This window comes from Eptatretus burgeri, chromosome 4 (assembly GCF_056783735.1).
Source record: "Eptatretus burgeri isolate ZD-2024b chromosome 4, Ebu_testis_v1, whole genome shotgun sequence".
NCBI classification, from domain to species: Eukaryota; Metazoa; Chordata; class Myxini; order Myxiniformes; family Myxinidae; genus Eptatretus; species Eptatretus burgeri.
The window spans coordinates 76,412,051-76,437,211 of NC_140964.1; the positions used below are offsets into that span (position 1 = coordinate 76,412,051).

General features: G+C 43.7%; 2 protein-coding genes across 8 annotated transcripts in view; one reads left to right on the plus strand and one right to left on the minus strand.

Annotated features, from left to right (window-relative positions):
- The first annotated feature begins 79 nt into the window (after positions 1 to 79).
- Positions 80 to 10,654, plus strand: LOC147028408 (creatine kinase M-type). Its single transcript, XM_085878771.1, has 8 exons — positions 80 to 225; positions 1,043 to 1,243; positions 2,408 to 2,562; positions 3,803 to 3,935; positions 4,069 to 4,240; positions 6,409 to 6,532; positions 6,734 to 6,923; positions 10,324 to 10,654. Exons 2-8 carry the CDS (start codon positions 1,057 to 1,059, stop codon positions 10,500 to 10,502), a joined length of 1,140 nt encoding a protein of 379 aa, XP_085734897.1. The 5' UTR covers positions 80 to 225; positions 1,043 to 1,056; the 3' UTR covers positions 10,503 to 10,654.
- A 384-nt stretch (positions 10,655 to 11,038) lies between these two features.
- LOC147028409 (MAP/microtubule affinity-regulating kinase 3-like) overlaps positions 11,039 to 25,161 on the minus strand; it is a 113,171-nt gene continuing 99,048 nt past the window's right edge. The window contains exons 11-19 of one of the 7 annotated variants that reach the window (XM_085878762.1): positions 23,940 to 24,049; positions 18,368 to 18,566; positions 17,687 to 17,898; positions 17,485 to 17,591; positions 16,878 to 17,012; positions 16,521 to 16,775; positions 13,511 to 13,694; positions 12,811 to 12,855; positions 11,039 to 12,616 (exon numbers count right to left, since the gene is read on the minus strand). In XM_085878762.1, coding sequence (XP_085734888.1) covers positions 12,820 to 12,855; positions 13,511 to 13,694; positions 16,521 to 16,775; positions 16,878 to 17,012; positions 17,485 to 17,591; positions 17,687 to 17,898; positions 18,368 to 18,566; positions 23,940 to 24,049 — 1,238 coding nt within the window. In that variant the 3' untranslated portion in view covers positions 11,039 to 12,616; positions 12,811 to 12,819. Of the gene's footprint in view, positions 12,617 to 12,810; positions 12,856 to 13,510; positions 13,695 to 16,520; positions 16,776 to 16,877; positions 17,013 to 17,484; positions 17,592 to 17,686; positions 17,905 to 18,367; positions 18,567 to 23,939; positions 24,050 to 25,161 lie in introns of all 7 variants that reach the window. The other 6 variants (XM_085878766.1, XM_085878765.1, XM_085878764.1 and 3 more) reach the window with 6 other exon arrangements.

The following is a 25,161-nucleotide window of genomic DNA, read 5'->3' on the forward strand; positions in this document are numbered from 1 at the left end:
CTGCACCGTTTTTGGTGGTTTTCCGCAGACGCCGTTGAAAAGATGAACCGCGACGTTCCAGGCTGGGAATACGGTTCCAGTAATGCGAACCTCGCGGATCACATTGCGCCCGATAAAGCCGACCAATCAGGACCGCAAGGCATGCTTAAAGACCCCGGAGAGCTCCGAGGAAGCCGGGCCCGTCCACTCTTCTTGTAAACCCGCAGCGAATTCGCTCCTGTTCAGGTAAGAGGGACTGGCAGGATGGCCTCGATCTGGTGGGACGCACACTCGCCTCTAAGCTCTCGAGCCTGGGTTCGAATCCCAACGCAGCGATAAGCTGTCATCCCGGTGTTTCACAGGCAGGGTGGTTCATCAATTCCAATCCGTTCGGCCCTCGGATGGACGTCAAACTAGGCGTCCCTCTGCTGACCTCAGTTGGTGGACGCTAAAGATCCCACGGTGTCACTGGCGAAGCTAAATCGCCGCTATCGCTGGCACCATGACCAAATTACAAATTCCTGCCCTAACTACTGCTGGGAAGGCAATGGCAAACCACCTCGTGTAACCCTTGCTAACAAGCTGCTTCAGCAGCACCGATGCTCTGTATTAGAGTGTGTGGTTTATGGTACATCAGAATCTGGCGATGGTGGAGGGTCCAGTCCGGACTGAGGATGCGATCGGTTCGTGCGGCCGGTGTGAGGACGGTTAGTCGGTTGGTTCGAATCCGTTCGTTTTTTCGATTCCTTAGTGGCGATAGCAACTTGGATGGTTTAAGATTGTGATGTAAGAATCTGGAGCGGTTTGATGTGGGAGTTGATGAGTTGGGGTTAGTTTGTGGTCGTGGTTGAGTTAGATGAGGCTTGTTAGGTGGTAGTTGAAGAGCTGGGGGGCGGGGGGGGTTGGTGCTGCAGTCTCGGATCTCAGGTGGTTTATTGTGGTGGGTTTATTTATTTTTTGAACTCGCCCTGTGGTGCTTGATCACCAATGGCGATGATACGTGCTCTGGTTGTGAACATGAGATACATGACTACCGGTGGTTGGTGGTTTCTCGGCCCAACAGGAACAACCGCCAAGATGCCGTACTCACACGTCGAGTTCAAAATGAACTACAAGGCAGAGGAAGAGTTTCCAGACCTAAGCGCTCACAACAACCACATGGCCAAAGTACTCACCTTGGACATGTACAAGAAGCTGCGAGACAAGCAAACTCCCAGCGGATTCACGTTGGACGACGTCATCCAGACAGGCGTCGACAACCCTGGTGAGCGAACCCTGGAAAGATCGACATGTACTCATATCAGTGCATAATGACGTAAAACTCGTCTTTTACTTTTGAATTTGTCAAAATGCTTGTCTAACGAAGCCCGATACTGTCTGCCAAGGGATGATCTCCTTACACCAGTCCCATTGATTGAAATGGTCAAATGACACGCATTTTCACACGTGGTCCATACAGCGTTCATTACGGTTTGGCGGGTAACAAACTTCTTGTAACCGATAATGGCTTGTTAACCTCACCCTATTAACAATTACAAAACCTCATAATCAGTCGATACATTTGACGTTTAAGAATCGAACAACAAAATCGGTTTCGTGTCAATCAGTTGGCCACATGCAAAATAGTTAACACGAATAACAACCATCAAACGTGATCGTGTATGACGTCACAAGTGAATAAGCAAACAGGATCGGGCATGACGTCATAAAAGCGTAGATAAAAATGATTAAAAATTGTGCATGATGTCATTAACATATAATATGTATATATATTTTTTTTAATTGACCACGACAATGCATTACGTCACAAAAATTTATTTTCCAAACATGTTTCTAAAAACGACGTCATAAACGGTGATTATGGAAAGTGTAAGTGGAGTTTAAAATGCTCCACGATCCCTTCAACCATGAATCACATAATTTGCATAACATGGTGAAGCTGCTCGAATGTACTGTGCTTTGTTCGAATTGACAAATGTGGTGGAATGTGGTGAAATGCAATGCGGTTGTATAAATAGAAGAAAGCTGCCTGACATAGACCCGACGCGGGTGGCTGAACGCTTTATATGGCGAGGTAACTGGATAGGGCATCGAGGCAAAGTGTTCACCAGCTCTGGATTGGTTACATGCGTTCAACGGTGACGTCATAAATTGGAGGACTGCTGCGCACTTCGAGCGAGGTCACCATATTGCGATGAACGGTTAAAGGTGTTCAAATGGACTCCAGGCATACCTGAAATGGAGACCTGCCAGGATTTGCACGTGTGAGAAATGGAATTGCAGGAGAGGAAGGTCGAGGAACCTTTAGGACATTCAACGTCCTCTCCAGGCTGGGACCCTACTGTGGTTCCCAGGTCGAAGCTTGAGTAGGGTGACTGACTTTCAAAGGAACTAACTTCCTGATTTTCTTCATTTCCTTCACCCACAGGGCACCCCTTCATCATGACTGTGGGTTGTGTGGCTGGAGATGAGGAGTGCTACGACGTCTTCAAAGACCTTCTGGACCCCGTGATTTCAGACAGGCATGGTGGATACAAGGCCACAGACAAGCATAAGACAGACCTTAACCCTGCCAACCTGAAGGTCAGCACATACTGACCCCAAATCTAGGGTACCATGTTGCAACTGATGACCAGTTTGAACGGAACCAAATGAAGGTCCGAGTCTGCTCGTCGTGGGACTATGACCTCATGAAAGCAATTTGAGAACAAATGTAGCAAGAGATCAAAAGGGGGAGTCAAATGTGGGGGAGTCAAAAAGTTTTCCCCTACCGATGGAGGAGGGAGTCTCGTGATGCCAAGGAATCAGTCATGCTTTTGGCTGCAAAACCTTTTGGAATACTAGAACAGCACTCTGTAGAGCACATACCTGCACCAGGTTGAACAGGTTATGTTTTGTATCCTACCGATGGGCCGGACCTCAACCAAAATCTAATCGGCTCGTTCTCATCACTGACCCAACTCATCCACATAGTTTTGTTATAAGTCGTCCACAAGTTTTTTAAACCTCGTGCTATATATCGTTTTTGTCCCCATCTTTCAATGGCAATGAATCACTTAAAAATTCTCGTATCCAGATCCAATATCTTCACCAAAATTTAATCCATTTGTCTTTAACACACCCAACATGTCCACCAAGTTTTGGCTGAATCCGTCCATACCGTTTTGAGATACCGTAATATATATGTCGTTTTTGGCTCCATCTCTCAATGGTGAAGAATCACTTTAAAAAAATTATAGAATCTGGATCTTCACCAAAATCTAATCAGTTCGTCCTTATCAGGTAGTAAAAGGGTGAGGGGAGGAGGATTTCTTAACTCTTCCATAGTTCTTGGATGTCGATTTGGGGAGGGGACAGGGATTTGTGACTTCTTGTTTATTGAATACCAGCAGGGGTCCACGACGTTGCCCCTGCGCTGTCAGTCATGTTGGCATTTTGAAGAAATTTTTTGTACTGGCTGAAAACACTTCCTTATACTCACTAAGGAATGGGGGTCGGGGATCATTCAATATTACCTTTCACGTAGCTACAATCTAAAACAAATGGAACTTTTTTTTTTTTTCCAAAAATTTCAAAACTTTTTGGTTTAAAACATTCCACGGCACTCACTGATGAACCTCTGAAAGTTTGGCGGAGATCCGTTCAGCCATCTCTGAGAAAAATGGTGACTCACACGACAAACGGCTCTTTTATAAAATAGATCTCTTGGTGGGAGGGGGGGGGCAGCGGACGTTGTGACTACATCCTGTATTGAATACGATTTGAAGGTGAGGATTGCTTTTGGCAGAAACAATATGACTGCCTCTATGGTGCATACTCGCAGGGTGGAGATGACCTGGATCCAAACTACGTAATCAGCTCACGCGTCCGCACAGGTCGCAGTATCAAGGGCTTCTGCTTGCCACCCCATTGCAGCCGTGGGGAACGTCGTGCCATTGAAAAGCTCTCCATCGAAGGTTTGCTACATCGATCTTCAAATGTCCTTTGCGGAATAGCTTATGGTGTCTAATGGAACACTTTATGCGATATTTGTGATACCATATTCAAAGTACAGTGTTCCTGACATGTATTGTGCCCTTCGATTCCTAGCACTCAACAAGCTGTCTGGCGACCTCAAAGGGAAGTACTACGCACTTAAGGGCATGACCGAGGCTGAGCAACAGACTCTTATCGACGATCACTTTCTGTTTGACAAGCCCGTGTCTCCACTTCTCCTCGCCTCTGGAATGGGGCGTGACTGGCCTGATGCCCGTGGGATCTGGTAAGGACTTTTTTGACTGATTGTGAATATCTAGCTCAAAAATACCATTGCATATTGCCACAAGAGAGATTCCATTTGAGTACAAACGAGCATCGCTGCAAATAAAATGCACTGAAAGAAACCCTCCATGCACACTGGCCATTCTTTCTTTGTGCTCCGAGATGCATCACGACAGTTTGATTAAATGGTCATTGAAAAAAAAAATCATTTTCGAATATTTGCCTAATCTTGACACCACTTCAGGGGGGGTACTTGCAACTTCGTATAAGTGTCCCAAGTGTCACCATCCATCCATCCATTGGGATCATACTCTGTGCAGAGCGTTGGTGCTGCCGAAGCAGTCCCCTCGGCTATTTATTGGGCACAATCCTGTATGGGTCACCACTCTGACACAGGATACCAGCAAGCTGGCACTCATTTTTGCCGACCTCGGAAGGATGACAGGCAGAGTCAACCCCACCTGGTATTAATTCACCCGAGTGAATTGGATGTTTTAATATTATTAATTCACCTGGTATTAAACCCCACTGAGTGGGATTTGAACTCAGGATCATAGGCTCCCAAGCCCACCACCTGAACCATTAAGCCAACACCAGGCATGTGTCACCCAACAGGTTCCCCCCCCCTTTCTTCCTCGTTATTTGATCATTGAGAATGTCCACATGACCATAAACGATGGAGAAACACCCTGTGGTTCATTGGTTGAATCCTTCACATCATTTGATTTATTGGAAGTGCAGGATTGCTTGTTTGTTCGATGCCCTCGAGTTGTTGTCTGGTGTTGACCCTCAAACTCAACTGCAGTTCTTATGAGCGATGCGAAGCAGTGCCCGAACGCACTTCCATCCTTCCTTCGGCTGGGGACATTAAGCCGGCTGTCCTGGCTACATTTAGATGATGGAGGTTAAAGCTCCCACAGTATCTGGGAAAGAGGTCGATATGATTAACCTCCACCCTGGCCAAAGATCTTAAAGGAATATGAATGTTAAGATACATGAAGTTAGTTGTAAGAATGGAATCAGAACAAAAATATTGATAAATCAAGTTTATATACTATAAGTACAACTACTCTATGACTTCTTTAACGGCCCCACTTATTTCCACTTCCTGCGAGGTCAACTGAGGAACAATTTCAGCTCAAGTCTTTCACGAACCGACTCGCCAGAGCTGATGTTCGACTGAACTTTATTTGGGAAGGAATTTGTAATTTGCTCATGATGTAGGCAATGACTCACTCTTCAGGAAAGGCACCTTTAACGTTCACCTGCTAATGGTAGCATGCGTCCTGGAGGAGCTGGGGAGGGTCACGGGATTGAGAGAGCAGAGAGAGCATTTCTTAAAATCTGGGGCACTTCAGAAGCAAGTTTCATTTGACCGTGGATGGGTAGGACGAGAACATATTGAAAACTAGAGTAATCCGACTGCGCGCAGTCGATGGTATGCCTCCGCTCTCCCACACAAACACTTGAGTATTGACATATTTGACTGTTATCATATCTGGCCCAAAATCTAATCACTTAATTGCCCTGTCTTACTTTACCTTTTTACCAAGTTTGATGAAATTCTACAATTAGCTTCTTGAGTTGTCGCGTAAACGAAAATCCGGACGGACGGACAATCCGGAAACATAATGCCTCCGGCACCCTTGGTGCGGAGGCATAAAAAACTAGAACGGCACTTGGTAAAGCGCATACCTCCACAAGGCTGAACAGTTTACGCCAGATCTGGATTCAGACCTGAACCAAAATATAATCGGCTTGTTCTGGTTACTTACCCAACTCGTCCAATAAGCTTTGTCATAATCCGTCCACAACTTTTTGAAATATCGTGCTATATATAGTTTTGGCTCATAGCTGTCAATGGTGAAGAATCATGGAAAAAATTCTCGGATCTGGATCATCACCAAAATCCAATCAATTCGTCCTTGGCAGACACTCAATCTGTCCAACAAGTTTTGTCTCGATCCATCCACAACTTTGAGACATCCTGCTCAGAGACAGACAAACAAACAGACAAGAGAGAAAACAACCTTTGTCCACCTTCAGTGGCAGAGGTAATAAGTTATTTCGATCACAAAACCTATTTTGTAAGACCAGTTGATGTGTACATTTTAGGATGACTCATGTGCAACAAGGATTTTGGTAAAAATGAGTTTTTTTGTTTTTCAGGCACAATGACAACAAGACCTTCTTGGTGTGGGTGAACGAGGAAGACCATCTCCGTGTCATCTCCATGCAGAAAGGAGGAAATATGAAAGAGGTTTTCAATCGTTTCTGCATTGGTCTGCAGAAGGTGGGATTCAACTTTTGGCTTATTAAAACAAGTTAAGCTTTGTTTTTGTGCCAATAATTATTTGCAGTTTCAATGTAATGGGTGGCTTGAGCCATGAAATGTCTGGGGACAGTTTCACCATTTGGTTGATTGAATAAAAACAGCTGTATCCATGAGGGAAAAAAATGTTGATGACCTTGCATTGACCATTAACCCACCCAGATCGAGGAGATCTTCAAGGAGAAGGGCCATCCATTTATGTGGACCGAGCATCTGGGCTACGTGCTCACCTGCCCATCCAACCTGGGCACAGGATTGAGAGGTGGCGTGCATGTCAAACTTCCACACATGTCCAAGCATCCAAAGTTCGAGGAGGTTCTCACGCGGTTGCGTCTGCAGAAGCGTGGCACTGGTACGGAATTGCTTGAGAGAAAAACCCCAACACTGTTTTTTTTTTTTTTTCTTTCTTTCTTTTGTACACTTGGAAGAGCGAGAACACAGAAAAGAACAGAACAAACACAATGGAAGACAGGGAAATACCAACAGCAGGATAGAGGGACAGCACAGAGGGAGAACAAAAGGATGAGTGGAGGGAGAAGAGGACACGGGGTAAACAAGCTGGATACAAGCTCAATCACAAGGGGATAAAATAACGGAACGAAAAACCAGGAATGAAAGAAAGAGCAACGGCATAAATAAAAGATTGGTAGAGGGAGAGAGGAAGGGGTGGGATTAGGGATAGTTAATGAGGGCAGAAAAGATCAGAGTATTGATGGGACATGACCTGAGGTGGTGGACAGCCATTTAAGCCAGAAAGGAAGGAATGGGATTGAACAGACTGAGGAAGTTGGTTCCACAGGTGGGAGAAAAGAGGAACGAAATGGGTGGAGGTGAGAAATGAGCCTGTATTTGGGAGTTCCACCAAAAGTGGGTTACTGGCAGAATGTGTGTACCCTGGAGAAACCTGGGATTGGGGGAGGGGGGCAGAACACACAGAGGGGGGCAGAAACTTCAAGAGGTTTCTTCAGGAAGATCATGGTTGCCTGTGAGGTCACCAGACATTTCTATCAGAGGACAGAGTGTGTGTGTGTGTGTGTGTGTGTGTGTGTGTGTGTGTGTGTGTGTGTGTGTGTGTGTGTGTGTGTGTGTGTGTGTGTGTGTGTGTGTGTGTGTGTGTGTGTGTGTGTGTGTGTGTCAGGGTTGAAAGATTCCAAGTTTGCCGAATAAATTCAATCAATCAAAGTGTTGGATCAGCTCCTGGTTGTATGTAGGTCTGTGGAGAGGGAAGAGGCTGCCAATTGCATTTCTGCAGGATGAGGGATGTTACAGCAGAGGGTGCGGTTGTCAGTAAAAAGTTGAGGATTTTCCAGAGGATCTGAAAGATCATCTATGAAGATAAGGAACAGGACAGGGCCAAAGACAATGCCTTGAGGCATTCTAGCTCTGACAGGGAAAGATGAGAGGTCCTTTTCAAGAGTCACACACTGATTAAGAGAGTGGAGGAAGTCACGAAGTCATGAGAGAAGGTAGTCTTGGATGCCATCAGCAGAGTTTGGAGAGCAGGGTGGGATGCCAGACTTTATCAAATGCTCAAGTCCAGAGTCCTCATCTCTGAGATTGAGGATCTCCATCCATTGTTCGGAGATCAGAAGCAGCATGTCCACAGTGGAGTGACTGTGTCAGAAACCAAAATTATGTTCTGAGATCAGGTATTTAAGAAAAGTAAGGATTTGATGTCAACTCCTTGATTTGCTTATGATTGGAAGTAACCTCATCGGCCGGTACTTAAGATTTATTTTTGTCCCATTTTTCGGCAATTCAGTGAAGTTGGCCGACTTCCAAGTTGACAGAAGGTGACCTCAGGTAAATTATAAGGTGATCAGAGCAGAAAGATGATTAGCAAGTGCAACAGAGTAGACTTTTCGGATACATTCACCAACGTCGTCTCGGTCAGTCACAGAATTGGCCTTGAGGGTTGCCAAAAACATCACCTTCTCGGATGAGAAAGACAGTGTCCAGGAGTCGATGGGTGCACGTGTGTAGAGTAGGTGCAAATAATGAGAATGGGTATGCAAGTATGGAACTAAACACAGAATTGAGAAGCATTCTCACGAGCAGAGTTTGCTCTGGTGCCATTTGAAGTGAGGGAAGGAATGGAGGGGGAGCATACTCCAGAGACGGACTTCACAAGGCACCACCAGGTCTTTTAGGAAGGAGACAGTTTTGAAAGTTCAGTCTTGAGGTTGGCCAGATGTTTCCTGGCTCTCCTGAGAGTGGACGCTTGTGGGCTTTGTGGAATGATCTGATGTTTCCTTCAGTAAGAGTTGCCTTCGACGAAGAGAATGCAAGTTTTTTGGATGCAACTGCTTTACCACAGGATTGCATACCTGGGACGAAAGGATGGGCACGATAACTGCAGATGAGATGAGATCGATTTGTGTATGAGAGAGAGCAGGCTTTCGTGGAAGAATTCACAGGTGGCACCGATATCAGGTGAGGTTGAGTTGGAAGACCAGTCCTGTGAAATGAGAGGGCAGCTTGCCAGTTCCTGACAGTTGGTCTGAATGAATTGTCAGACTGCGTCCCTGAGACAGCTCTCTGACAATAGCCAGAGGCGTGTACTCACAAGAGACCAGTTTCTTATCATTTTCAACAAGTGATGTTTGCCAGTTTGAATACGTATACATTTTTAGGTCTTTACCAAGCCGGGAGACTTACAGGATCATTCCTCAACAGTGCACGAATCTTAAGTTGTCCAAAGAGTGTTTGATTCCCGGTGGAATAAGATCTGAAGACGTACAGTACTATATTTTCCAGGTAAAAAGGCAGGGCTTTGCAAAAGAGTATGCTGTCTCCTGGAATGGACTTAACCAGCTGTCCTTTTGAACAAACACTTGTCTGGGGCTGTTAAAAGACCTTCCCCTTCCCTCCTCGTGACTTTTTAAAGGAATACACCATTGTGTGCAGGAACCTTGGCCAAATTCATGGCAGCAAGACTGAATGGAATGAGTATAACAGTACAATTGCCTTCGTCTCCTTTGACCTCTTGGAATGTTTGGATAAGGAAAATGTTCAATGGTGCAGTTGTTAAATACATATTCGACAGGGATTAAATTACGAATTTTTTTTTTTTTTCAGCTGAATGCAGCATTACGAGGGTGCAGGTGGACCACTGTTGTGGTGTCTTTTTTATGTTAGGTCTGGAATTTGTAAATTAAGGGTGCTGGTGATAACTTGCCCACTTTTTATGGAAAACACCGTGGGATGTTTAACATCCACCATCAGTTGTTGCCAGCAAATGGGACAACCAGCTTTATGTATATCCGGGGGATGGCACAATGTTATGTAACACCTGCCTATGGAGCACCAGCAGCCAGCTTGTAGTCAGTTTGGGAATCAAATTCAGACTAGACAGCTCAAAGGCAAGTGCACTACCTCTGTACCATCACATAGGACAAGGTGGAGTCACTTAAAGCAAAATTCACACCTCCCTCCCCTCCGACTTTGAATGAAAGCAAAATTAATTCCCTACTCACCTACCACCACCACCATACCAAACAAACCCAAATTTGTGCTGTAACCTTTTCGTAAACTCTCACGATTCGTGCTTACATCCATCACATCACCTCACCCTCTTTGTAACATAATTCAAATTTTTCATTCGTCGTCGTTTATTGCATCTTTTGGGGTTCCAACGTCGGCTATTTGCCAAACGGAACTTTATGAACGGAAATTTATACAAGCTGTATAACTTTTCAAAAGCCAAAATGTAAATGCTGATTCAAGCTTTTAAATCGACCTGTGTGCCCCAGGGGGTGTTGACACGGCGGCTGTGGGAGGCGTGTACGACGTCTCAAACCTGGATCGTATTGGCTCCTCGGAGGTGGATCAGGTGCAGATGGTGGTCGATGGAGTCAAACTGCTCATCGAAATGGAAAAGGTCCTCGAGAAGAACCAGCCTATCGATAGCCTCATGCCAGCACAGAAGTGAAGCGTTTCTTGAGGATAATGAATAACGTTATCAGCTGTGACTGGACCCAGCAGGGTTGTCGAGCTCAAAATTTCCAGTGCATAAAGCCAGAAGAGTGAGATTCCATCCTAATACAACCAAGCATCGCTGCAAATAAAATACACCGAAAGAAACCCTCCGTGCACAATGGCTATTCTTTCTTTGCACCCTGAGACGCATCACAACAGATCTTCCACACAATCATTTCAAACACAGTACCGTGTTTTAATCTAGCAAAATGAATGGAAGTGTACGGGAGGCACACGGTCGCAGGGAGTATCTTGCAGGTTTGTGTCACGCCCTTCAGGAAGGTATTTAAATTGTGGGCACGGACATCATGTGTCGTCCCCGACGAAGGTCACGCCGTGGCTGATACGTTAACTTTTTGAACTTTCTCTTTTGTTGGGAAAACGAGTCGGTTGTGCTTGTCCAAAATCTCCACGAATTTGGTGAACATCAGACGTGGAGTGTAACGAAAAAGGACAATCCATTGTTCAAGTGACAAATGGCAAACTTCGTAGGTTGTACGAAAGTACTTCACAATTTAATACTTACGCACGCACAGGCAATACACAGAGAAAGAGGAAGAGGAGCCAAGAGGAACAATGAACAGGTTGAAACAAAACCATGGAGGTCAGGAACAAGACAACGATAAAAACAAGCTTTTTTGATTTTTTTTTTACAGTACAATCTGTTGCTCTTTTTGTTACGTTAACATTCCAGGAATGGGAACAAAAATATAAAATAAATCTACCCAGGATTGCATGGAATGAAACAGTGCATTTTTGTTGATGGAGGAAGAGAAGTGATGAAAAGTTAATTGATGGGTAGGGTGAGTGTTGGGGTCGGGTGGGTGTTAGGGTAGGGTAGGGTGTAAGGTGTAATGGTATGGTGGGTGTTGGGGTAGGGTTGGTGTTGGGGTCGAGTGGGTGTGGGTGTCGGGGTCGGGTGGGTGTCGGGGTCGGGTGTAATGGTAGGGTGGGTGTTGGGGGAGGGTGGGTTGGGTGTAATGGTAGGGTGGGTGTTTGGGGAGGGTGGGTGTAGGGTGTAAGAGTTGGGTGGATGTAAGGGTAGGGTAGGTGTTGGGGTAAGGAGGTGTGGGGTGGGAGGGGAGGGAGGAGAGCAGGGGGAAGTTGATGGCAGAAGAGAACTTGGGAGGTGTGAGATGTAAAGAAGAGGGAATAGCATTTGTGAAATGTGTTTAATGCAGGTTGATTTTCTTTAGTAAACCATCACACAGCGCTAAGCGTCAATACCATTCAAATGTACCAACATCAAAAAATAAAACAAAAACAAATATTAACAGCACTCCCACCAGACCCTCGACTATTATTCTTCAACGATTAATTTACCTGAATTCGTACATCTCATGAAAAATTATGCAAGTCACGATATAGACAGACATTCGGCTGTTCTGAGAATATTCTTGTTATGTACTAATCTCTGTCGGATAAGTCAGCGGGCAATGCTACTGCGAGTTCTTTGCAATTGGGGTCTCCTTATATATATATATATATATATATATATATATACATTGGCAAACGGAGACGCACACTCTCTGCTCAGCAGGATGGCCTACCATTACACAGGGCAAGCTCGGTCTTATACAGTAGGTCTGCCTCTTTCTCTATCATCCTCTGAGTTGGGCTTCGGCGTTCGTTCGAGCCACCACTCCAGAGAAATGGGGGAAGAAAATGGGCCACGTGCGGAAGTGGGTTTAGATCGGCTACCATCAGTCAGACGGCTGAATATTACGCACATAAGACAAAGGGCGAATTCGAAACAGCTACGTTTCACAGCTTGTGCAATTCTCTCTGAAAACTCAGGAGGACAATGGGGGAAAGATTAGGGAGAAGAGAAGGTTCCACTGATGTACACCGAGCTCCGTGTCTCTGTACACCAGGGCTCACTTTCTGCAGCAATGTGCACTCGATGGTTGCACGATACTCTTTGTCCCCTCCCCGACTTCAGAGTCCATCACGTGAGCCACTTTTTTTTAAAAACACATCACAGCAGCCGTGGCACTCACTGCCCCGGTGAACCGGAGCTGGGACCCTTTCTGGACTTGGTCTTGCGGATGCCCAAGTATGTGGCTACTGCAGAAAAACAACGACTTAGTTGAAAGGAATGGCAAACAATTTATTGACCTTTAAGTGATGCGTGTACAAACTTCTCTAAGGGTCACAGACACAAAGAAAGTAAACCATACAGGACTTTCATTGCATTGCAATGACTTTCATTATTTCATTTCATTGCATGCAGGACTTCCATTGCATTGTACACGACTCACCTTGGACTTTCAAGTCTCCTGTTTCTTTCCCCGTTGGCTGTGGCCCTTTGGGTTGGAATAGGAGGAGAGGGAGAAGGAATGAGCTTGTTACAGAAAGCATACCACAAAAAGATCAAATATTCTTGAAAATTAATTGAAGAAAAAAATAGAGTATAAGGAAGAAAGACAAAGAAAGGAAGGAATAGGTGCTGGTAGAGTCATACTAAGTCTGGTACAAGCCGGTAGGCGACATGGGTGATTGCTATATAATTGCATACGAGTCATACAGTTTTTGACGGATCGGGCTGAAATTTTTTGACAAAGAGGTTGATTATAGTCCGCATAAAAGCCTGGAAGCAGATTTTTGATTTTCAATTTTTTAAAAAATTTCAAAGTCCCGTTGCTTGGCAACGGTGGCGTCCATAGCAACGGTGCTCAAAAGCATACAACTACATCCTGGTATGAACCTACCAGTCCAGTTTCATCAAAATAAGTTGACTCATCTGGCCTCCAGAGCTGTCCATTAGATACATACATACATACATACAGACAGACGGAAAACCTGAGAATAACGGTAGTCTAGCGACCACCCAAAAAAGGTGTGGACATCAAAAGAGCCATTGAGAGATCATAATAATTTGGCTCCCCTGAGCTGACCACTTAGTCTTCTTCCCCGAGAAGCTAAACGAAAGGAGCAAGTTGAGTTAGGCCATAGTTAAACCTGGGCTCTCAGACTCCCAAGCTGTTGTGCTAGTCGCGGTGCAAGCCCGGCTCCCCGGTTCCGTGATACCATGGGGACCAGGCCAAAAGGTTGTGCTGGGGACGCACGGGCAGACTTGCTTCCAGGCGTGGCTCCAGGTGGTGCGGGGTTGCTGGTGCTGCTCTTGGGGGGCTCAATATTCACCCTGGAAGAAACGTGGTGCATTAAAATTGATTTGTCCAACTGAGCTTCCAACCAGACATGTTACAACATAACCAAAAATTCACGAGAATCAAATATGAACCCTTTCCGATGTATGCAAATGTTCTTTACCCTTCATGGATGTACAAGTCCAAGTTTTTTTTTTCCCCCATGATCATTTGGGCTCACTGACATCAAGGTAGCAATTAGCTGCAATAAGAAATATTTTTCCTCTAAAAGGCCTTACTTTCACCAGGAACTGGGTGCAGCTTAGATCATGCAGAGGTCACATGACCAAGAGGAGTGATCACACCACCTAACGACATTCCCGTTACCTGATTAGACAGCTCAGTAGTTTTCCATCAAAACATAAGGCACAAAATACTTGCGAGACAAATACAGTACGGACTTTAATGACACTTCAAAGAAACAGTCGTGCCTGTTTTGGCCAATGCACCGCCTGATGTCGGCTCAGAATATAACATTTCTCCACAAGTAGTCTCCATAAGATAGTATCTCATCAGTTGCCATTGCGAAACAGTGCAAAATAAAGCAACAGCTTCTCCCATCTAGCCGATTGGTGTACACTAAAAGGGCCTTGATGAACGTTAAATTAATGAATCATCAAAATCGAACACTTTATCAGATGTACAAAATGTTCGATAATAAGCAGTGGTGTTAATCACAATGACTGTTTGTCGAGATTTAAAAGTATAGTACAGCAAATTAATCACACAAAATAAAACATGGAGAGCAGATTGACAAGGAGGAAGTGTTTTTTATTTTTATTTTTTTAATGCACGATCAAAGCTCATGGAAGAGCCAGATGGCAAAGGGTAAAAAGGCAACAAACCAGCAGTCAGGCCACTGGGACAAAACAAGCAGGGGATGAGCAAACAGGCAGAGCAGAGAAGAAACAAAGTAGCTTGTGGGTTACTGTTGCTGCCCCTGATATGACCCCCCCTCCCCCACACCACCAATGAAACTGCATGATAGCCTGGTTTGCTTCGCCTGTACCCATCTGAACACATGGCTCAGGATGCTGGGAACCCACATTCAAATACCTTATGCTATATGTATTTTTCCAGTATACTGATATCATTGGTCTACCTGGGATTTATGTATAAGCACGAGCAGGGAACTTACAAAAATGTTTAAATAAAATTGGAAATTACATAACTTATCCACAGTGGCCTGCAAAAGTATTCACCCCCTCCAAAGTTTTCACATTTTGATGCCACCTCTTAATATATAAAAGTTTTCACAATCTACTCTAAAGTGATAAAGCTCAAAAATGCAGTTAAAATGTGAATAAGTTCGATTAACATGGAAAATCAGATGATTCTCAGTTATATAAGTATTCAAACCCTTTACCTAATTAACTGTAAATCACTTCAGGAGCAAATTATATTTGTTTGAAAGGTTACAAAATAAGTGTAATAGGTTTCACCTGTATTTAATCAGTGGTTTAACTTAAAAATTAAACTCCCCCACCTATCTGAGGGGTCTGAAGGTGCAACTCACTTGGTCTACCAACAAGGCAAACATGAAGACCAAGGATCTTTCCAAAGAAGTCAGACATAAAGTGGTGGAGAAGCACCCTTCAGGAAAGGGTTGTGAGAAGATTTCAGTCATTCATTATCCCTATGAGTAAGGTGAAATCATTCATTAAGAAGTGGAAGATGTATCATACCACACAGACTCTACCCAGATCAGGTCGCCCATCCAAACTCAGCAGCCGGGCATGCAGGAAACTTGTTTGAGATTTCACTGTAAATCAAACAATGACTTTGAAAGATCTGCAAGGCTCTATGTCTGAGATGGGGCTCAGTGTTCATCAATCAACAATATCCCGTTCCCTTCACAATGCTGGCCTTGATGGACAGGTGGCAAGAACGAATGCATTACTGAAAAAGATGCATCTAAACGCTCATATGGAGTTTGTGTAAAAGTATCTCAACGATACTGCAGGCATGTGGATAAACATTTTGTGGTCAGGTAAGACAAAAATTGTTTGGAAACTTTTAGGTCTAAATTAAAAGCACTACATCTGGCACAAGCCTAACACTGTACATCACCCAGTCAACACCATCCCTACGGTCAAGCATGGTGATAGCAGCATCATGTTATGCGGTTGTTTTTCATCAGCAGGGACTGGCAAGCTTGGCTGGATAGAAGGGACAATGAACGGTACAAAGTGCAAGAGAATCTTTGATGAAAACCTGTTCGAGTCAGCCATGAATCTGAAACTGGGATGAAGATTCACATTTCAGCAGGACAATGACCCAAAGCACAAAGCCAAAGCAATATCTGAGTGGCTGAATCAGAATAAAATAAATGTTCTTGAGTGGCCCAGGCAAAGTCCAGACTTGAACCCAATTGAACATTTATGGTGAGATTTGAAGAGTGTCGTCCAGCGACGATCCCCATCAAACTTGGTAGAACGTGAGCAATTTTCACGTGAAGAATGGGTAAAGGTTTCACCATCTCACTGTGCAAAGCTGGTAGAGACCTACCCAAAATGACTCACATCAATCATTGCTGCAAAAGGTGCTTCCAACAAGTATTCACTTAAGGGGATGAATAATATTGCAATTAGTGAATTTTGATTTGTACATGTTTTTTTTCAGGTATTCCTGCCGTGGAACCTCCTTCAACTATAACAATGTTGCGTTTGACCTCTTTCGTTACGAAGAAAAATTGTTAATTTGTAAAAAATATTTCTACATAATTTGTAATTCACAGAAATGTGGCATTATTGGTAGGGGTGAGTTATTTTGCAGGCTACTGTACCTACATGGTTTACACATCAACTCTGAGTGTGCCTTGCCTGCGGCTGAACTTCGATGTTAGCTTGCTGAAGATTGCAGAAGCTCCACGTCGGCCCTGTGCCAAGCCGTCATGGTCATGCGAGAGGGAGGGCGATGGCGGTGATGGGTACTGTGTGCCACGGGAGTCCGGAAGCTGCCCGCCGTGAACGGTGTTTCGGGCAGATACTCCGCGTGAGAAGTAGCCGGTTGAAGAGACGTTGTTGTTGATGCTGTGCGATGATGGAGACGAGCCCGGTCCCCGTTGCCCATTCGTGCTGTGAGAAATGGGTGAAAGGTTATGGGGATGACCTCAGAATACCAACAGCACCGAATAATCATGGTAAGCAGTGGGAAGAGGAAGCAGGAAAGGAGCTTACATGTGGCGGATGACGTCTTTGTCGTCAGACCGAGGCAGTGGTGGCCTTGCGAAGCGGTTCACAGATAGCGATTTGTTATGGCGTGAGCGGTTGACAGATGAAACGGGCGTGGAACCAGGGGTGGTAGCAGGGATGCTGATAGTCACACCAACAAAATAATAAATGGGAGAAAAAATAAAAAGAAGCAAACAAAAACAAACAAACAAAAAATAAAAACAAGACAGCCACCACATGCAAGGTTTTGCGCATTGCAATACAACATGGTATAAAAAACAAAAAGCACAGGGTACTTGGGCACACTGCACTCCACACCTAACCAAGGGGCAAGGCATGATGGACCACTTCTCACCATCGTGTTTTCAATACTGGACTTTACACAGTGTGCCACCTCCTGGCAGGCCAAGCCTTGCCAAGGCACGGCTCTTCCCTCATGCAAAGATGCAGTGGGAAAGCACATGACATGACAAAACCGTTATGCTAAAAGTAATAAATCATGAAGCAGCAACGTGGCACGAAACAGGAAATGTACCAGCTAGGTGGGAATGGAGAGAAATGGAAATGGGCGAGAGGTAAAAGGTTTCCTGTCATCGGGTAGAAAAACACTTACCCCAAGTCTTTGCCATTGTGGACAGCTGCAGTATGCCTCTCATTGGTTGTCCGCTCACAGATGTACGTGTTTCGACGGGTAATGCTGCCAGCAGCAACGACTTCTGCCTAAAACCCAGCAAACGTCTTGGTGAGCAATCTGCTGAAATGAGCAGCGAAAAGAGAGCCTCAATATAAAGTTGTACTTTTAACACAGCACATACGATGGGTATTGCAGACGGCTTCTTGCGTCCGGAGCTGGGAGTCTTCGTTGGACTAGTGACCTTGTTGAGCAGTGGGCTGGGTGGCACATCTGATCTACGGCCCGGTCCCCCAGTGTTGGCCCAGCGGCGAGGCTGAATATCTCCACCCCGGTCCATATCTGCAGTGTTCGTTTGACTGCGTCGAATATATGCCGACGCAGGAATGGAAAGGCCTGTGCCTCATGGATAGGAAGAGGTCACACAAATAAAAATGATGATTTTGTTTAATTTCACTCTTAGTCAAGTCCTTCATGACAAGTAATTTAACAACAAAAAAACGACTGTTGAACAAACATTTCACAATAAGCTTTTCCGACAATTTCATACAAATTCTCATTGCTTATTCATTCTCGGTTTATAAATTTATCCTTTGCATATTTATTCCAGCCCCAAGACTCAAACAGATCACATATGAGGTTTTGAGTGAATAAACCGTTCATTACTGGGGAAGATGGCACTATTATGAAATGCCAGTAATTACCTCCAAATTGGTCAACCAGTGCAACTCTATTCCAAATCCCACATCAGAACAGAAGCACATGGAAAGTTATGGTTACAGAATCATGAAAGTGCGACAAATTTGACACCAATGAAGATGTGAAACCCTTCTAGCCATGCACAGTGTAATGGCACCACCCTCACCTCTGTGACTCGTATCACCAACACCAGTCCCACCTACACCATCAGCTCCCCGTCGGTTTTTCTGGTTGGCCGCGGAGCTGCGCTGCACACGTGTTTGTGATGGTGATGGTGATGGGCCCAAGCTTTGGCTTGTGTCACTGCCCGAACGTAGCTTGAGGAGCGACATGTTTGACCCAGACCAAGTTGCTGGACCTTCAGGCTGAGGTCCAGACACATATGAATGAGACAGAAATACATACAGGTGATTAAAAAAAAAAAATACAAAGTTTAATAATATCTTGGAAAACTACTTTAGATTGTGCTTTTCATCATCATTGCAGAAGAGTTCAAATGAAATTTAATGGAGACAAACATTTTATAACTGAAAAAGAAGAATCTGAAGCAAAAAGGTATTTTTTTGCATCTTTAAGACAATGTATTTACATTACATTTAAGATAAAGACATTCGAACAAAATTACACTTTTGCTACAAAAGCAGATCCATCGTCACTTCAACTTCAGTCTAGCGTGAGCTTTGCTCGCTGTACTGACCGCCTTCATGTTATCTCGAAACCTCCTTCCCCCTTCATTTCCCCACTCCCTCCCCATATCCTTCCAAAATTAGATACACATGCACAAGCTTGCTGCAGGGGCTTGTACATACACACATCACACAAAGACATAATTATAGATAGGGCAAACCCAAGGAAAAACTAACATTTTGTCCAGTCAAGGTTTTCTCAGTGGATTCATCATCCTGAACCCATACCATTTGATAGCTTGGGGGCCACCAAGAATTTGCCTCAAATTCAAAATGGCGGCCAAAATCCAAAATTGCCGCCAAAATTACCTTTAGATTTATATACTGCCTCGTGTTTCCTGTCAAGGTTTTTTCAGTGGTTCTATCATCCTGAACATATATCCTTTGAGATTAGCTTGGGAGCTACCCAGGATTTGACCTCAAATCCAAGATAGCCACCAAAATGGCTGTCAAAATAATCTTAATTATATTCAAACTACATCTTAGGTTTTCCTGTCAAAGTGTTCTCAGTGGTTCCACCATTCCAAACCTATGTCCTTTGTTATTAGCTTGGAAGGCACCCAGGATTTGACCTGAAATGTAAGATGGCCACGAAAAACCAAAATGGCCACCAAAATTGAATTAACAAGGGTTATCTTTTCCTGTTAAATTAACTTTTTGTACCTAATATGGGGTTTATAATGGTACCGGAAATTGATTTTGGGGTCTAGAATAATTAATCAACCGAGCTTTATTATCATGTAAATATGACATTCTCACTCAAAACAGGCCACAAAATGTAAATTGAGATAATATTAACCACATTTTCTGGTCATCCTACAGTTCAATTCACCAACAAAATCGGCGATACAAACACATAATATACTTGAACTGGATTTCACTTGAACTGGATTTCACTTTCTGCTTGTCGTACAATCTGATCCTTGTTCTCACATACTCTTCATGTTCACTTCCAGCATACATGCAGGTTCCAAAGAAGGTCTTAGCATCGGCGATGTCTTCAACTGAAGTGCGCGATGTGCCAAGTTGCGAGACGAGTTGGAACTTTCCCAGTTTCTTCGTCTTCTTCAGTGGTTTTACTTTACCAACACCAAATGGAAAAGAAGTTGTATCACACCCTGTAATGCTGTGATAGGCAGGAAGTGCTTGACACATTTCGTCACCAAATCGGTCAGTTCGAGCTTTGACGCTAGCATACCTCTCATGGTCAATCTTCATCATCCAGTCTTGTAATGGTATAATGACAGAATAAGCATAGGACAGGAGTACAAACACATCTGTATCTGTCACCCTGACAATTACAGGATCTGTTGACTTGGATGCATGGAGGATGAGTCTGGTGTCAGCTTCGTGGTGGTTGCAGGAGTCAAGCATCTTGATTTTGAGTTGCGTTATTAACCAGGTATTATCTTCCTCTGTCACAGTTAGTGGAACTTTCAGCTTTGATCTCACAGCATTGGTCTTGTAGTAATCGACTAGAAATCTAATCAGTTCTGTCTTAATTTCTGAATTTCGCAGAAACGAGTCCCAATCTTTCCCTTTAGACATGTCCTGATCAGAGCTTGTGATGCGAGTTCTTCTTCCAAGTGTGCCACGGCGACGTTGAGTGAGCTCCTTCGTTGTGGCTGTACTGTATGAATCAAATATGATTCCCAGTTGCTGCGGTTTGGAGTCACTTGCTGGCAAGCAAAATTTCAACAAGGTTACTGCATATTTTCCCCAAGTTTGTTGAGCAGGAACAGATTTCACAGGCCCTAAATCCTGCTTTCCAAGAACGGAACATTCTGGGGAACAAATAAGAAGAAATATCAATGTTGAGGTAATTTTGGTGGCTATTTTGGTTTTTCCTGGCCATCTTGCATTTGAGGCCAAATCCTGGGTGCCCTCCAAGCTAATAACAAAGTACATTGGTTTGGAATGGTGGAACCACTGATAAAACTTTGACAGGAAAACCTAATAGGTAGTTTGAATATAATTAAGATGATTTTGACAGCCATTTTGGCAGCTATCTTGGATTTGAGGTCAAATCCTGGGTGGCCCTCAAGCTAATTTTAAAGGCTATAGGTCCAGTATGCCAGAACTGCTGAGAAAAATTTCACAGGAAAAACTATAAGGCAGTATAAACCTAATTAATTTAATTTTGGCAGCCATTTTGATTTTTGGTGTCCATCTTGGATTTTAGGATAAATCCTGGGTGGCTCCCAAGCTAATCTCAAAGGATACATGTTCAGGATGACAGAACCACTGAAAAAACCTTGACAGGAAACACTAGGAGGCAGTATAAATCTCCTAAAGGTAATTTTGGCGGCAATTTTGGATTTTGGCCGCCATCTTGAATTTGAAGCAAAATTCTGGGTGGGCCCCCCGAGCTAATATCAAATGGTATGGGTTCAGGATGATGAATCCACTGAGAAAACCTTGACTGGAAAAAATGTTAGTTTTTCCTTGGGTTTGCCCTGTCTATTAGTAGACATCATATCAGTGTACTTTTATATGAATTACAAGAACATTAGCATACATTAGATGACAGAAGGTGAATGGAATTTGAACCCATGGTTCACTACAATCATGAGCCGAGGGTTCAGATGGGAACACTAAAAGGGCAACCCATTTTCATCCGAAATTTCAAACTCTTAAACGGATGTTTAAGATCCACAGAATCAGATTTCTTTTTTTGATGTGATGATAGTGATTTTTAAATAATAAACAATGAACTGAACATGATTTTTTTATTCAAATAATTTTTTGATATGTTAAAGTTAAAAACCAAACCTGGCAGGTATCACCCCTAAAAATTCCAGAAAACGGCGATGGTCATTGTGTCATCTGTGTGACGTAATCGATAGAACAATAGTTTCAACACGCAAAGGGTAATGGCCGCACAACTCGCTTCAGACTCGTCAGAAAGTGAATTTGACGGATAATTTTCTGATCAAGAATCCTCAGATTATGACAATAGGCAAAACTATGATGTAGAAGGTGCTGTCATACCATACATGTATGAACCTGAGGTCATGAAATACCTGGAGTTCAAAACAATTGAGATGACGTCGAAGAAAGACTCGGCAATAACAACTGGTAAAGTAGGAAATCATAGAGCGAGAATGTGGTAAATGTAGAGTTCAAAGGTATTTTGATGCAACACTTCTCTTTATTATTATTGTCGTAACCAGATCGGCACTCGGTAGAGCAAATACCTCGCCTAGCTGAGCAGTTTACGTTTTGTATCCCACTGATAGCCTGGATCTGAGATTCGAACCTGAATCAAAATCGAATTGGCTTGTTCTTGTCACTCCACCCCCACACCTCCCAACTCACCCACCAAGTTGTGTCATAATCCGTCTACAATGTTTAGGGATATTGTGCTGTACGTCGTTTTTGACCCCATCTCCCAATGGTGAAGGATTACTGAAAAAATTATCGTGTCCACATGCACAGTGCACCACGAGATGTATAGATGATTATTACTATACTGGATGGGACTATCCTCACAATGTACACGTACATGTAGTGAGTGAGTGATATACAACACCTGACTTAAAGCTGATTGAACATAACTGTTGAACCAGTGTTAATCAATCTGTTTCTAACTGTTCAATCAGTCTGTTAATCAGTCAGTGTTAATAACTGTTCAATCAGTGTTAATTAACATTGAATGAACATAACTATCACTTCGCCATTGCCGACAAGTCGGTGCTCTCTTTGTCTTCTTCTGCCTCATTTCTTGACTTGCATCCTCTGCTCTATCCTTGCTCTGTCCCCAAGGTATCCACAGGACACAAGCAGTCCACCAGCAACCCCCTCCTAGTGAAAATGCTTAAATCCAGAAGCAATGCTCACCTCCACTCATTTATTCCTCTTTCTTTCCCACCTGTGAAACCACCTTACACATTCTCTTCAATCTCATTCTTCTCTCCAGATCTTCAAGACAGCTTTTCACCACCATCTCAAGTCATCCCCTTTCCAAAACCATGATCATTTCCACAGATTAGAGGAGGAGATTGGGACTATACGTTCTGCAGAGCATTGGTGCTGCCTTACTAGTCTCCTTGGCTCTTGGGTGCAATCCTGGAAGGGTCGTCACTCCAACGCAGGATACCAGCAAGCTGGCACTCTTTTTGCGACCTCAGAAGGATGACAGGTAGTCAACCCCACCTGGTATTAATTCAATAGCCGAGTGGAATTTGAACTCAGGATCCTGGGATCCCAAGCCCACCACCCTAAACATATATCTCTTCCCCCAACAACACTCCATGTAATGCTTGGACATACACCACCTACCCCTCCCACCACCCCACCCCCCCAACCGGTAACACTCTGTAACGCCACACCATGTGCTGTGTAATTTTTGAATGGTCCCTTTTCTGTAGCTGTTCTGTCCATTTACTTCGTTTCCAATCGATTAGAATTATCTCTAATCTTCGTGGGGATCGCTTCAGTTTTTATTCGCTTCAATTTGCTCATCCCAAACTGGGAATACAAGCTGGTGTCATACAAATTATCTTCAAAATGGGAGCTGCAAATGATGCTTGAAGCAGTTGGGTAAAGACCACTTTCCCCTGCTAAATTTTACTTTGGCCGTCCAATTTTTCCTCACAGCTAGATTTTTTGGGAAAACTTGCATACTCATAGCATCTTTGGTTATACCAATGCATCTAGAATGTAGATGGTATTCTCAGTACTTTTTCTGAGTTCAGAGCATATGTACGCCACACGTAAACATGTCCCGCAGCAAAGGTATCCTCAGGATAACGTGTCTGGTCACGTGATATATGACGTAATCACATCGCCATTTTTTTTGGGGGGGAAAGGGGGGGGGCAATCGAGCATTTAAGGACAAAAAAAAAAAAACGTTAAAAGCTTAATTTCAAGAAAAAAAACAATTAAGTGTTAAGTGAAGCTATGTTTATTCATTAAACCAAACACAAATTTCTGATTCTGTGGACCTTCAAGTAAAAAAACAAACAAACTGTGGATACAACAGTAACAAGTGACAACTTCAAGCACAATTACAAAGGACGTGAATACAAAGGGATCCACACACACCCCTACCTCCGCCTTTGCTCCCAGCAATAGGTAGGTAGCCATGATGTCGTCGTATGCTCTTTTCTCCAATGAGTTCTTGATCTCGTCACAGGTGTAACCCATGCCAACCATAACCTCTGCAGTAGATAATAAATAGAGTTCAATACAGTATTTGGTCTTTGTAATAAGCACACCTGCAAACACACATCTTTCCAGCACACATAAATGGCTAACAGACATCAAGATCATCAGGGGCCATCTATTTATTATATAGGTAAATATGGCAGATATCACAACAACCAAACTTAGTGGTGTAATGGTAAGGGTGTCCTTCCGGGTATGGGAGGTCGGCGGTTCAAACCTCAGCCGGGTCATACCAAAGACAAAAATAAATGGCATGAGCTGCTTCCTTGCTGATGTTCAGCATTTAAAAGGATAAAAGCATGGACAATCCCCATAGGTTGGCATCTATTGGGAGGAGGAAATGCCCCACTGAGTGCGGTGAGAAAAGCAGTGCCATTGTTGACGACGCTGGTACCCAGAGCTCCCTGGGAGTGGCGGCAATCCCCTTCAAGTTCAGTGGTTCTGTTGGTCTCATCTCAGTCCTATGTTGTGTGTGTGTGCATGTGCATGTGCATGTGCGTGTGCTTGTGCATGTGTGGCAACTCTACTATAATCCTAAGATCCTGTAAAAATAATAAAAATAATAAATAAATAAAAGCACTTCTGCAAAACAGTCTGAAACGTTGCAGTGGAACTTTGTCTCAAATATTAATTTTTTTCAAAAAATGAATTCACCTTTCTTTTTATACAGAGATTAAAAAATATATTTACAAAACAATTGGTTTAATAACATCTTGCATTACTAGAAATGTTAGAACTGTTGCAAATATGAGTAAACAAAGGAGCTATCATACCATAGCTCTTGTCACCCGATATGCAATTTGGCATTTGTCTGTCTGTCTGACATTTGGTCGTTACCTATCCATTCTCAACCAAACTGGCCAGGGGGACTAGTCACACAACGGAGGTTAGAGTGAATTAATCACCACCCCTCCCCATCCCCAAAGTGTTTTTCTGCTTTGGATGAACTCCGTATTGAGGTGCATAAATAGCTTATCATGGTGCTTCGTGGGGCACACCTACAGGAAGTAAAAAAAATTATTATAACCACAAACTATTCAATCAATTCTGTCCAATATATGATTACCTTTTTAAACAGTTGCGACTGTTGTTTAACACAAACTGA

Bases quoted from the DNA above. Each gene is read 5' to 3' on its own strand.
- LOC147028408 (XM_085878771.1), top strand. From the start codon at position 1,057: ATGCCGTACTCACACGTCGAGTTCAAAATGAACTACAAGGCAGAGGAA. The intron at 1,244-2,407 runs GTGAGCGAACCC...CTTCACCCACAG, and splicing joins GACAGGCGTCGACAACCCTG to GGCACCCCTTCATCATGACT. The intron at 3,936-4,068 runs GTTTGCTACATC...TTCGATTCCTAG, and splicing joins TGAAAAGCTCTCCATCGAAG to CACTCAACAAGCTGTCTGGC.